Raw genomic sequence first — 13,717 nt, 5'->3', positions numbered from 1 at the left:
AACTGTGCTGCTTTTGTCCTGTTCTGTTCTGTGTGTGGCCTCTCTCTGGTGTAATTATTGACCCGACTGTGGTCCTCTTCTTCCAGCTCTGTTGAAAATACACTTATGTAATTAGCCCGAGAGGCTAATGTAGTCTCAGCACGCCATGTGACAGCTTCCTCTCTACCAGAAGGAAAACCTTGCAACACTACCCCTAGTGGAGAGGTAGTTCAGTGCAGAGGTCTGAGCCTTTCTCTAAAACAATTTGCAAAAAGGATTGAAAACCCATGCTCAAAGGTTTTAGATGTTTATGAGTAGTTATTAGTTATAGATGTTTACAAGGTGTTAAAACGGCATTTGTAATGCATTATGAAGAGGGTATTCATAGGAAATTCTACCAAAAGTTACGCATTAATTTCTGTTTGAATATCCCTAAAAATGGTTTCATAGATGGAGGTGGTGTTTCAGGGTCTAACATTGAGGCACGAGATCACCTGAGGGGGTCTCTCCCAGTGGGGTCACAGGGGCCACGATGTCAGGTGGGTTGAGGGCCCAGTGGAGGTTACTCCTCAGCTCCTGCTGGTCCTCAGTATGAACCAACTCATACACACTCTGGTGCATAACATCAGTCTGTGGAAGGAGAGAGAGGCAGGAGGGAGAGGGAGTGAGAGAAGGAAGGAAGGAAGGAGGGGGTAGGGAGACAAAGATTGGTAGATTATATAGAGACAAACAAAATAAAGGTTTTGGAAATATACATAATATAAAGATAGTTAAAATAAAGATTATGGAAAGCATGCACAATACAGACACACACAAAATCTACATTATTGAGGGCATCCTTATGCAAATTACATTGAGGGAACTTCGGACACTATACTGCTAAACAGAAGGAGTGATGTTATGGGAACATCGCTATAGTGAAAGAGTCTGGGATATACTGTATCTCCAAGAGTGTGTTGAATTCCCAGTGTCTCAGTGTGTACTGAACTTCTCCAGGGTCTGAATTCCATACAGTAGACTGCATAATGTGTGAGAATTGTTTTAATCCTTCGTGCCTCTACTATCCCTCCATCCCCCTCCATCCTCCCATCCATCTCTTCAGCGTCTGTGGCGCTGTCGTGCTGGCTAGTGCTGCTGCCCACTGCCCACTACCATGGCTGGTGGTTTCTTTCCACTAAAGGTCATGCTATTAATAGACTGGTCTCTCCCAGTTTCTCTCTGTGGACCTGCTGAGCAGAATAAGACTACACACTGAGCAGGCAGGGGCCACAGCCCAGACAACGGCCCCCGACAAATCGCAGCAGACACCGCACGCAACACGCAACACCCAACCCCAAACCACAACCATAACGCCAATTAATATTATGTTCATTTAACCAGGTTTATACAGGTTAGTCTCATTGAGATAAAATCTATTTTGCAAGACCATAGCATCTATAGGCAACTGTCTCTATACGGAAAACCTCTAGAGTTCTACAGGGTAACATTGGATGTCCGTATTGCATGTAATTAATGATCAAAACCTCGATCAGAGATGACCAGGTGTCGATGGAGGATTATGTGTTAACGTTTGCAAACATGCATGCCAATGCTGCACTGGGGTAACCCAGCTGTAGAATGAATGCTATTATTCAGTCAAGACCACAAAGATGATCAAGCTGCCTCACCAGATGCCTGCTTGTCCATTATGAATGAGCTGAGGCACAGAACAACCTGGTCATGTTTTAGGGATATAACCTTCACTGGGCTACGGAAAGGGAGGGGGGACAATCTGTACGGTACCTGGTGGAAGCCCAGGTAATCCTGGATGGTGTGAGAGGAGTAAAAAATGGTCCCATCATTAGTGACCACCAGGATGAAGCCGTTCAGAGCCTGTAGGTCAAACATGCATGAGATGAGGAAAGATTGTTAGACAACACAATGCTCACTTATTAAACTTCTGTTAGGCTTAGTCCTCCTTTCTTAGTCCTTCCTTAGTCCTCTCATATCTCCGGGTTCTGTTAGAACATGCATCTCATTCAGAATTTTGCTGTGTGTTTTGATTATTTTAGCAAAAATGTGACTGTAGTGGTGGTCATGCAGATGTAGGATTTTCATTTGATCACCTTTTTGTTGCTGATAATTTTGTAGCACCGCAGGAAATGCAGATGAGCTTTGTGATTTACAAAAATTCACTGAAAACCCACACTAACACACAATTATATTAATGTTATTGCACTTTTCATGAAGCCTACTTTTGGCCAGCTAATAGCCTAACCACCCATCAAGCAACATTATGGTCTAAAATTTCAAATCCTTTTGCTGCAGGATTATTTTGCTGTGACAACATAGGTCAAATTATGATCTCACATTTGTATGTATCCTACAGTGAGATTGTTGCACTCTAAACCCTAAGAGAGGATGAGGTGTTGTCAGTGTACTGTATGCAAGACAGGGTTGTTCTGAACTAGAGGTAATCAAATAATATCAGGAATAAGAGATTAGTCACTCATTTGTTTTATCCCAAACGGGAACAGCTGCTCCCATGTTTCCACCCCACTAACCACACACACACTCCCTTGCCCTCACACATAAGAACATGTAGTAAACAGACTTACAAACAGGCATATAACCACATTTACCTTATTAAAACAAAACAGACATTAGCATGTTCATCCATCGCCTGATCTGCTAACACACACACACACACACACACACACACACACACACACACACACACACACACACACACACACACACACACACACACACACACACACACACACACACACACACACACACACACACACACACACACACACACACACACACACACACACACATTAACACTTGCTGACATGAACAAACTCATATACGGACAGTGCAATGTGTGCAAACACAGAAAATGCACTCAGTTTTCCCAGGGGCTGAGCCATCACTAAAGTATGGCGATGTCATGTTGCTCTTTCACTAATAATCAGTGATTCACCCCAATTATCTGCACCAGATCCTCTGTGTGTAAGCACTGCAGTCCAGCAAAACACAAACATCATCATGTCAGCTTGGATGGTTTAAGCAACACTTCATTACAGTATTGCACATTTGGAAGGCTAAATAGATGGTATTTTCAATGAAGAAAAATTGTGTGACTTGCTTCAGCTCTTTAAAAGTATTTTTGTGGTAATTGAAGAAGTGAAATATATTAAAATATCTGGTCTCATTATTTTGATAGACTACTACAACAACCTTATTACTTTGGATACACTCAGACTACTACACTTTTGCTCGCGAGGAATTAGAAAAGTTTTAGCCTATCATTTGGTGAGAGAAATATGATGGTGCGTCTTGTGGAAGAAATTTTGAATTGTGTTAGTGTTGAAAAATTGAGGCTGGTGTAGTAGAGGGAGTGACTGTTTTATAAATAGTGGATAGTATCCTTCAGTGGGAGACTAAGTAGAGGTAAGTAGCCCAGAGGTGCTAGCAGTTGTACATTGCAGTAGTAATACTGAATGTTTAAGATAGGTAGGTCATGGGTTAGCATTAATAAGTGGGGTTGTTATTGTAGTTTGGTTAGTGAGTGTGGGGGCTGGGGTGAACTGCATGGCATGAGAAGTCATGAGAATTTGTAATAATAGGGCCTTTAGAAAGTATAAATGTAATCAAAAAGTTGTATGCAAACACATTGGTGCTGACCAGTCTGCAGGTTTTATAGTTTGAATGGCATTTCTTACTTAAACGGTGTAAGAGGAGTAGCGTTGCAAAGAATAACTACAATAAAAAGTCTGAAAAAAGTGGTACATTATTTAAAGAGTGTCTGCTTTCGCAAGCCACACTAAATAGATAATACAGCTATTAAACATTTGCTGTTGTAGCTGGTATGTTGAATTATCAAAAAGAGAGTGATTTTCTGAAAAGAAAGTTACAACTGGTTGAGTCCAAGTCCGATTCGCCACTGGTCAAGTCCGAGGTGGGTCACGAGTCATAAATATTGTGACGTAAGTCTGAGTCAAGTCAGAGTACTGGACTCGAGTACTAAAACACTGCATTGAAGTGAGTATTTAATGTCCTTGAACTCTTGCAATTAGAGAACCACAATTTGTGCAAGCTAGATTGTAGACTTCCTGGTTGAGCAGAATAGAGATCACATCTCCAATGGGTCTCCATTTGAGCATGCTTGTACCGTATGAACACTTACAGTATCTGCCAGCATTCTGCAGAACTACTTTCCCACTTGGCGGTAGTGTTAGGCTTCTGGGGGACTACTTTTAGTATAAGAGGTTGAAAACAGGCTGTCCTCAGTCTGTCTATTTTCAACAATGACAGTGAAGGGTGAACACTCAATTAATCTGTTTTGCCTCTCTTTTCCTCCTCCTCTCCTGCTGTAAATAATGAATGACCTCACAGCTCCTCTATAATTCACTACCAAGTGTCTGACGTTGAACTACAGAGAAGAAAATGAGGAGAGAGAAAATCAGACATGGTCAGAAATAGCCCTCTTCACCGCTCACCTTCTCTGCTTCTTCCCCTAACCTTTTCTTCCTGTCTCCCAGTCTTTTACAATGTCCCATGGCCGTTATCTCAATCTGAATAAAAGATTCCATCTTGACTAATTCCTCCTCCCCAGAATGAGCTTTCATGCTTCACTAACACATTGGAGAGATGTAGGTTTATCATAATAATGAAACTTTGTTCATAGAACAGGGATGGCTGGCAGACTGTTTGCTCTGCTGTACTCTGGAATTCCACTGTGCTGCACATAGAGGGGAACTGGACTGGAAAATCAATGACGTATCCAAAAGAGATTTGGCAGCCAACTAGCTCACTCTCCACTCAATAACACATATAGAGAAACAAAATTAAAATAGCTCCCTAGAGTTGGAATTTTAAAGTAAATGACAATGAATACTAGAATGACAAATTGTGGTGTAGCGTATTAGTGTATTCTGGAGCCTTGGGAATTAATTAGCAGATGTACATTTCCGTCATTTAACAGACACTCTTATCCAGAGCGACTAGGGTTAAATGCCTTGTCAGGTACATGGACATATTTTTAACTAGTCCGCTCTGGGATTTGAGCCAGCGACCATTCAGTTACTGGCCCAAAACACTCTAACTGCCTAGGCTACCTGCCCTGTTACATGTTGTATTAAAGACAAAGTGCTGGCTAATGAGTTATGAGGTTTATCCGACATTTCATCACTGGATATTAAGCCTTGTAGTTCCCAAAAGAGGAGTGTTTTTTTTGTTTTTTGTTTTAGAAGATTCCACATTTTGATGTTCATTATTTTTGAAAAGGACATGTTTTCTCAAGTGCTTTGGTGCCTATCTTGCAAAAATATCCAAAGGGGCATGTTAAGCCACACGGTTAGCCGACTCAGCTGACTCCAAGTGGCACTCACACATTTCATATGGGAGCCTCAGACAGACATAGACAGGAGCAGACATATTGACTGATACGCTATATCCCTGAGTCCCCTGTCTCTGTCTCCCTGCACAAACTGATTTGCAACGCGGTCCAGACTCACACACACACACACACACACACACACACACACACACACCCACACCCATACCCACACACACACACACACACATACACACACACACACACACACACACACAGAGCGATTCAGCTGGCAGTGCAGTCAGCTGAAGTTAGGCCATGACGAGCCCTTAGCGCTGACCTGCAGCAAGAGTTCGCCTTCAGGCAGCCAACTATTGGCCAATCCCGTGGCTTTGCCGTTGTCATCGCTACCACCATTGGCCAGCTCTCCGTTGCAAGCACAGTTCTTCAGGGCTACTGCAGAGAGAGTGTGAGAGAGAGAGAGAGAGAGAGAGAGAGAGAGAGAGAGAGGAGAGAGAGAGAGAGAGAGAGAGAGAGAGAGAGAGAGAGAGAGAGAGAGAGAGAGAGAGAGAGAGAGAGAGAGAGAGAGAGAGAGAGAGAGAGAGAGAGAGAGAGAGAGAGAGAGAGAGAGAGAGAGAGAGAGAGAGACAGAGACAGAGGGAGAGAGAGGGAGAGAGGGTGACAGGCGTTAGTCCTGTAATAATGTTTACAAAGCACTGCTGTGAATGTCAGAATGCTTTATGTTTAGTACACTAACCACACTGTACGCACGACAGGATCCCAGCTCATAAAAGTTTCCTCAAATAGCATCTTAAAAATTACTATCCAGACCTTTTATCTATGTCTAACCTGGTGACATCATAATGGCTTGGGAACCAACACATCAGCACGTTCATGGTTGAACAAAAGAATGGGAGGTCATCCCAGCGTTCTAAACAGACTGTGATGCTTTGAGAGTTCTCACTGATTTTTCACACATTTGTTTGTGGTCATTCACCTTAAGACTCATAGTGTATGGTGTCAAAAAAATATTAAATCACTGGTCTGTTGTAAAAGTAGTCTTCAGTAGCAACACACAGCAATAGTCTTTGGAAAATTCTGTCGTCCAACAGCGGAGAGTGAAATGAAAAAATTAAATACAAATTGAAACATCTTTGACACGCAATGATATTCAACAAACACAGTGACACGTCATTTATTGTGCATACCGTAGCCTACTGTCTATGGCTGAATTAAGAGAAAACAGCATTGCTGGAGAAGCAGCACTCAGAGGGAGAGTGAGAGAGACACATTAATGCTGCATCAGAGTGAAATGAGGTGACAACTCCTTCGGGCGTCACTATATTTGCACTTTTCTTTCTCTGTTCGCTGAGCTCTATCCCCCTATCCCCTGCTCCCTCTCCCATGCTCCTTCTTTCTATTTTACCTTACCCACCCTCCCTCAATTCATCCAAGAATCGTCTCTGAAAATTCATCTCATTCCACTAGAGGGAGTCCTCTAGTCCAGGGGTTCTTAAACCTTTTCAGCCTGGGACCCAAATGAGAAATTCTATGTTTTCCTGAGGCCCAAGATAATTTAAATATGCGTAAATATTGGTTAATTTCATTAACCTTATGCCTAAAACAAATGGAATATAGATAAAAACAAAGACACAATGAAATGAAATAGCCATATGAATAGCTATTCATGTATATTGTTCCCCATTAATAACAGTCTTACATATCTGTCTAGGTTGGAACTGTTGCTGTTAAAATACAATAAATAACTTTAATTCTGAACTGGAATAAACTGATTGATCACATCACATGTATAACAGAACACACACACACACACACACACACACACACACACACACACACACACACACACACACACACACACACACACACACACACACACACACACACACACACACACACACACACACACACACACACACACACACACACACACACACACTCAGTAACAGTACAGATGAAACATGATCAGGCTTACTGTAGAAAGTAATGTTGAAAAAAAGTCTAAATTGGAACTGTTGCTGTTAAAATACAATAACTATTTGTTTATTCTGAACTGGAATAAGCTGATAGATCAAATCGCACAGGTTGACGTTTTCAACAAGCATGTCTATTCTAGACTCAGGTAATGACAGTGTAACACGGAGGTCATGCTCAGCCTTGAAACTGTTTCTATACTTGTTTTTTAAGTATGCCAGAGTTGACAACCCTGACTCGCATAGGTATGTGGTGCCAAACTGGACCAGAACATCTACTCATTTCTCAGTCAGGCAGGAGACCGCTTCCTGCTGTAGATGAGCAACCCAGAACTGTGTGAGTGTTTGCCTCAAAAAGCATCTTGCTTCAATCAGTTTATTCCAGTTCAGAATAAAAATGAGGACTTGTATTTTAACTGCAACAGTTCCAATCTAGATTTGTTTGCAATAATACATTCTACAGTAATATGTACAGTAGGCCTGATCATTTTTTATCTTAATCTGTATTTACTGTTACTTATGGTTGCACCATCAGTAGCTTGCTGGATTGCTTTGGCTAACGTTAGCTATTAACTGTGTACAAGGCCAGGGGATTGTTTGAAAGAGAAACTCACATCTACTAGTATGCGAGATAGTACTCCCTTATTTCGCTTACCATCACCTGTTATAAAATGACAACAATGCCTTGCTAGCTGACTTACTTTTCCACTGTTGAAGCACTGTTTCCTGAAGCATTCTTCCCTGTTCTGCAAGAACTCCCTAGGTTTACCCTCAGGCTGTGGATGTTTGGACAGGACAGTGTCGTTTTATTTATTTGTTCGTATTGAGACTCATTACTAAGCACTTCCCCGCACAAAACACATCGTGGGCGCTCCTCGTTATTTCTCAAAATTTGTATGAAACCAAGAGAGAGAAACTAATCGCTGTATTTGCGTTTCATGACAACTGAGCTCAGTCAGAACTTCTGGCTAGCTTGAGTCCATTTGATGACAGTGGTAAGTGATGGCGAGTGGGAATGACAAGTCAGTGACTGACAGCGCATCATCTGCTGCTGAACGACAGCGCTGCAGCGTGTGGGTCGCGGAATGATCTTCAAGAAAACTGCAGAAAAACATATCCGGTAAACCACGAATCACACGGGCATCTCCCTCTTGCGCAGCTGCCAAACTGAGCAGAGAACGCTGCTAAACAGAGAACGCACTGAACAATGAGCGCAGTTGCACTTGGCCAAATCAAATCCAGTAATCAATTATATAATTATACATTTACTCTGACACGTTGCGACCCACCAGTAACAGGTCCGCGACCGACACATCATTTAAGGAGAAGTGTATCTAAAGTTCCACATATAACACTTGTATTTTCATCAACATTTATGATGAGTATTTCTGTAAATTGATGTGGCTCTCTGCAAAATCACCGGATGTTTTTGGAACTACTGAACACAACGCGCCAAAGTGAAAACTGAGAGTTTTTTATATAAATATGAACTTTATCGAACAAAACATACATGTATTGTGTAACATGAAGTCCTATGAGTGTCATCTGATGAAGATCATCAAAGGTTAGAGATTAATTCTATCTCTATTTCTGATTTTTGTGACTCCTCTCTTTGGCTGGAAAAATGGCTGTGTTTTTCTGTGACTTGGCTCTCTCTGATCTAACATAATCGTTTGTGGTGCTTTCGCCGAAAAGCCTATTTGAAATCGAACACTGTGGTGGGATTAACAAAAAGTGTATCTTTAAAATGGTGTGACATATTTGTATGCTTGAGGAATTTTAATTTTGAGATTTCTGTTGTTTGAATTTGGCGCCCTGCACTTTCACTGGCTGTTGTCATATCGATCCCGTTAACGGGATCTCAGCCATAAGAAGTTTTAAGAAAGGATGCTCTAGTCACCTCGGGAAACAGATTATAGAGAATTATGTAATAATAGACTCACATACTTTATTTTCATTTCAACCATTTGATGGCTATGATGTACTAAGTGCTTAGCTAAAGATGTAGGGGCTGATTCACTTAATCCCTTTTTACTGCAGCTCTCTGCCCCACTTATTGCAGAACCGTTGACCTATATCTTTAATTTGACAATTGTTTCTGGTGTTATCCCTAAGATCTGGAAAGTGGCACATGTCCTCCCCTTACATAACGGAGGACATCCTTCTGACTTAGATAACTACCGTCAAATCTCAAATGATCTTGCCTTTCCAAAGATTTTGAATCCCTGGCCCAGAACTTTTTAAACTTCTCATTCCATTCTTAATGTGCACCAATCCGGTTTTAGACCTGGACAAAGCGCTGTTTCAGCTGCTACGCTTGTTTTTAGATGATGTGTTAAATTGCTTAGATCATAAAAATCACTGTGCTGCCTTGTTTATTATATACCTACCCAAGGCCTTTGACACTGTTGACCATCACACTCTCATTCAAATGTTGACTGAAATATGCCTGGATCAGGCTTCTTGCAAGTGGTTTGAGAATGATCTGTCAGACTGGACACACTGTGTAATTTCTGATGGTGTTAAGTCTAGGTTCCTGGATATTTTTAAAGGTGTACCAAAGGGGTCAGTATTGGGACCTGTTCTCCTTGCTATTTATATAAATAACACTGGCCTATCTGTTAAAAAGTGTAATATGTATCTGTATGCAGACGATACTATTATGTATGCCATTATCCCAACTGTAGACCAGACATTGTTAGAGCTGCAATCTGACTTTGTTGCCTTACAAAAAGTCCTGGTTGGTTAAAAACGTGTACTTAATGTGGGCAAGACAAAATATACACTATATACAGTACAGTCAAATGTTTGGACACCTACTCATTCCAGGGTTTTTCTTAATTTTTTACTATTTTCTACATTGCAGAATAATAGTGAAGATATCAAAACTATGAAAAAACACATGGAATCATGTAGTAATCAAAGAAGTGTTAAAAAAGAAAAATAAATATTTCTATTGGACATTTTCAAAGTAGCCACCCTTTGCCTTGATGACAGCTTTGCACACTCTTTCCATTCTCTCAACCAGCTTCATGAGGTAGTCATCTGGAATGCATTTCATTTAACAGGTGTGCCTTGTTAAAAGTACATTTGTGGAATTTCTTTCCTTCTTAATGCGTTTGAGCCAATCAGTTCGGTTGTGAGAAGGTAGGGATGGTAATATAGAAGATAGCCCCACTTGGTAAAAGACCAAGTCCATATTATGGAGAAAAAAAACAGCTCAAATAAGCAAAGAGAAATGACAGTCCATCATTACTTTAAGACTTGAATGTCAATCAATCCGAAAAATGTCAAGAACTTTGAAAGTTTCTTCAAGTGCAGTCGCAAAAACCATCAAGTGCTATGATGAAACTGTCTCTCATAAGGACTGCCACAGGAAAGGAAGACCCAGAGTTACCTCTGCTGCAGAGGATAAGTTCATTAGAGTTACCAGCCTCAGAAATTGCAGCCCAATCAAAGGCTTCACAGAGTTCAAGTAACAGACACATCTCAACATCAAATGTTCAGATGAGACTGCGTGAATCAGGCCTTCATGGTCGAATTGCTGCAAAGAAACCACTACTAAAGGACACCAATAAGAAAGAAGAGACTTGCTTGGGCCAAGAAACACAAGCAATGGACATTAGACCAGTGGAAATATGTCCTTTGGTCTGATGAGTCCAAATTTGCGATTTTTGGTTCCAACCGCCATGTCTTTGTGATGATCTCTGCATGTGTGGTTCCCACGATGAAGCATGGAGGAGGATGTGATGATGTGGGGGTCCTTTGCTGGTGACACTGTTAGTAATTTATTTAGAATTCAAGGCACACTTAACGAGCATGGCTAACACACAGCATTCTGCAGCGATACGCCATCCCATCTGGTTTGCGCTTAGTGGGTCTACCATTTGTTTTTCAACAGGACAATGACCCAACACACCTCCAGGCTGTGTAAGAGAGATTTGACCAAGAAGGGAGTGATGGAGTGCTGCATCAGACGACCTGGCCTCCTCAATCACATGACCTCAACCCAATTGAGATGGTTTGGGATGAGTTGGACCACAGAGTGAAGGAAAAGCAGCCAACAAGTGCTCAGCACTCCACCAATCAGCTTTTATGGTAGAGTGGCCAGACGGAAGCCACTCCTCAGTAAAAATCACATGACAGCCTCCTTGCAGTTTGCCAAAAGGCACCTAAAGACTCTTAGACCATGAGAAACAAGATTCTCTGGTCTGATTAAACCAAGATTGGACTCTTTGGCCTGAATACCAAGCGTCAGCATGGTGGTGCCAGCATCATGTTGCGGGGATGTTTTTCAGCAGCAGGGACTGGGAGACTAGTCAGGATTGAGGGATATATGAATGGAGCAAAGTCCAGAGAGATCTTTGTTGAAAACTTAATCCAGAGTGCTCAGGACCTCAGACTGGGGCGAAGGTTCTCCTTCAGGACAACGACCCTAAGCACACTGCCAAGACAACGCAGCAGTGGCTTCGGGACAAGTCTCTGAATGTCTTTGAGTGGCCCAGCCAGAGGTCTGGTGAGATGTTTGATGTAATCGCTGCCTAAGGTGCTTCAACAAAGTACTCAGTAAAGGGTCTGAATACTTATGTAAATGTCATATTTTATTATTTAAAAAAAATACATTTCAAGAAAATTCTAAAAACAATTTTTGCTTTGTCATTATGGGGTATTGTGTGTAGATTGATGAAGGGAAAAAAATATTTAATCTATTTTAGATCAAGACTGTAACATAACAAAATGTGGAAGAAGTCAAGGGATCTGAATACTTCCCGAATGCCCAGTAAATGGTTTACTGCTAAGCTTAACACTATGATCACTAATACAATGCAATGTACTGCAATACAATGGCATATTCTAACCCAACAATCTCCACAGAAGCGATACAGCACTGTATTAGTTCCAAACAAAAACCATGGCTTTTCAACTTCGGAGTTTTCTATTCAATCAATCCATTGAGTCAGTCTCTCATTGATTAATTAAACGAACCCAACAAACGGAGAAGAGATGATGGGCGAATGAAAGAAAAGTTTGGAACCCTGATGATGTCATGGAAATGGGACCAGCTGTTGGCCGTATTCATCTCTGACCCCTATGACAACACCGTGCTGTGACCTAAGACAACCCTTGACTCCTAAGGTGATGTCTTGACATGATTGTGTGAATGGGGTCTGGGTCAGCCCTTTTGTTGTCTGTGAAGGGTCACCAGAAAAAAAGAGTAGGAGAGGATTGGAGGGCTGGGGCCGACACCTGATGACATTAGATCTTTTGTATGGGTGTTTGACAAGGCTTGGACCTCTCGCACGGAGCTTTGGTGCAGGCCGTTGAGTGGACACACTGACCTAATTTCCACGCCATCAGGGGTTTGACATATCATATCATCTTATGGACATCAGACATATCATATGGACTGTGAGTATTAGTGAGTTGAAAATGTCCATGCCCTGTTGTGTTGCTGTACCAACTCAAACGAGCATCCATTGACCCTAAAGACAAATGGTCTATGTCCACCGTCACATCAACGCTAAAAACGTGCTTGCAGAAAGTAGAAATCATTACCTTCCATAATAGGTAACCATACATTGATATTCAGATCTTGAGCTAGCCCTTTCATGGTCTGTTGACATACATTGCATGACGCAGCGACTGGGTATGTAGCAAGCTGTATTACCCAGGCTCAGTGTCATGTCCTTTGGCCTGAGAGGCGTTTTGTCAGCCAGTCTGCTGCGGTAAACGTTGTTGTTATTGATGCCATTGTAGTAAGTCACTGCGCTTTGTGGTGCTGCTCTGTCACATGGCTCTCCAACGCATCCATGAGGAAAAAGATACGCCTCCAAACTGATTACTGAAGCCCTAATGTGTTGCCTGAGCTTTATATTCACTGACGAACTCATCAATTATAGATCAACTAAATATATTTGACATTGGTTTCTCATTAGCGGTGCTGGGCTTCACACTTTTGCCAGAGTACTATCCATCAAAAGGACAGCCTTTATTTTTGACAGTTGTTATTCCTTGTTTTTCCACTTAACTCGCTCAACAAATCCATTACTATGCAATCACAACAGTACCATGTACTGTAATTACAGTGTACCTACACAGCAATAAGAGCAACTTCATTTAAAGTCTTAACCAGGTGTAAGGTAGTGTGTACACTTATTACTATGAAATTATTAACGAGGCACCAGTCCAGTTATTGAACAAAATGGCCTTCTAAGAAGCCCCGACTTCTAAGTTATTTTAGTAATAACTATCAGACTACAATTAGAATAATAGTAATACATTGATTAATCTAAAGGTATAAATTCTTTGATAATCAATTGGAGTTCTTTCCCAGAATAATAAGACCAACACAAGTTCTTTATACAATCAACATTTAATACAAATCAAAATATTTACAAACATAATGAGAAGGATCATGAAA

The 13,717-nt window shown here is 41.3% G+C and overlaps 1 protein-coding gene across 2 annotated transcripts in view; it reads right to left on the bottom strand.

The window, feature by feature from the left end:
- The window catches only part of LOC129821206 (aryl hydrocarbon receptor-like), a 48,922-nt gene that overhangs the window by 9,931 nt on the left and 25,274 nt on the right, over positions 1 to 13,717 (bottom strand). Inside the window, exons 3-5 of one of the 2 annotated variants that reach the window (XM_055878582.1) lie at positions 5,643 to 5,758; positions 1,762 to 1,851; positions 474 to 609 (exon numbers count right to left, since the gene is read on the bottom strand). In XM_055878582.1, the coding sequence (XP_055734557.1) occupies positions 474 to 609; positions 1,762 to 1,851; positions 5,643 to 5,758 (342 nt within the window). The remainder of the gene's footprint in view (positions 1 to 473; positions 610 to 1,761; positions 1,852 to 5,642; positions 5,759 to 13,717) is intronic. The other variant, XM_055878584.1, reaches the window with a different exon arrangement.

The sequence above is a fragment of the Salvelinus fontinalis genome, chromosome 23, assembly GCF_029448725.1.
Source record: "Salvelinus fontinalis isolate EN_2023a chromosome 23, ASM2944872v1, whole genome shotgun sequence".
In the NCBI taxonomy this organism is placed as follows: domain Eukaryota; kingdom Metazoa; phylum Chordata; class Actinopteri; order Salmoniformes; family Salmonidae; genus Salvelinus; species Salvelinus fontinalis.
The sequence above is the reverse complement of the archived record's forward strand: the minus strand, read 5'-3'. Positions and strand labels throughout refer to the sequence as shown.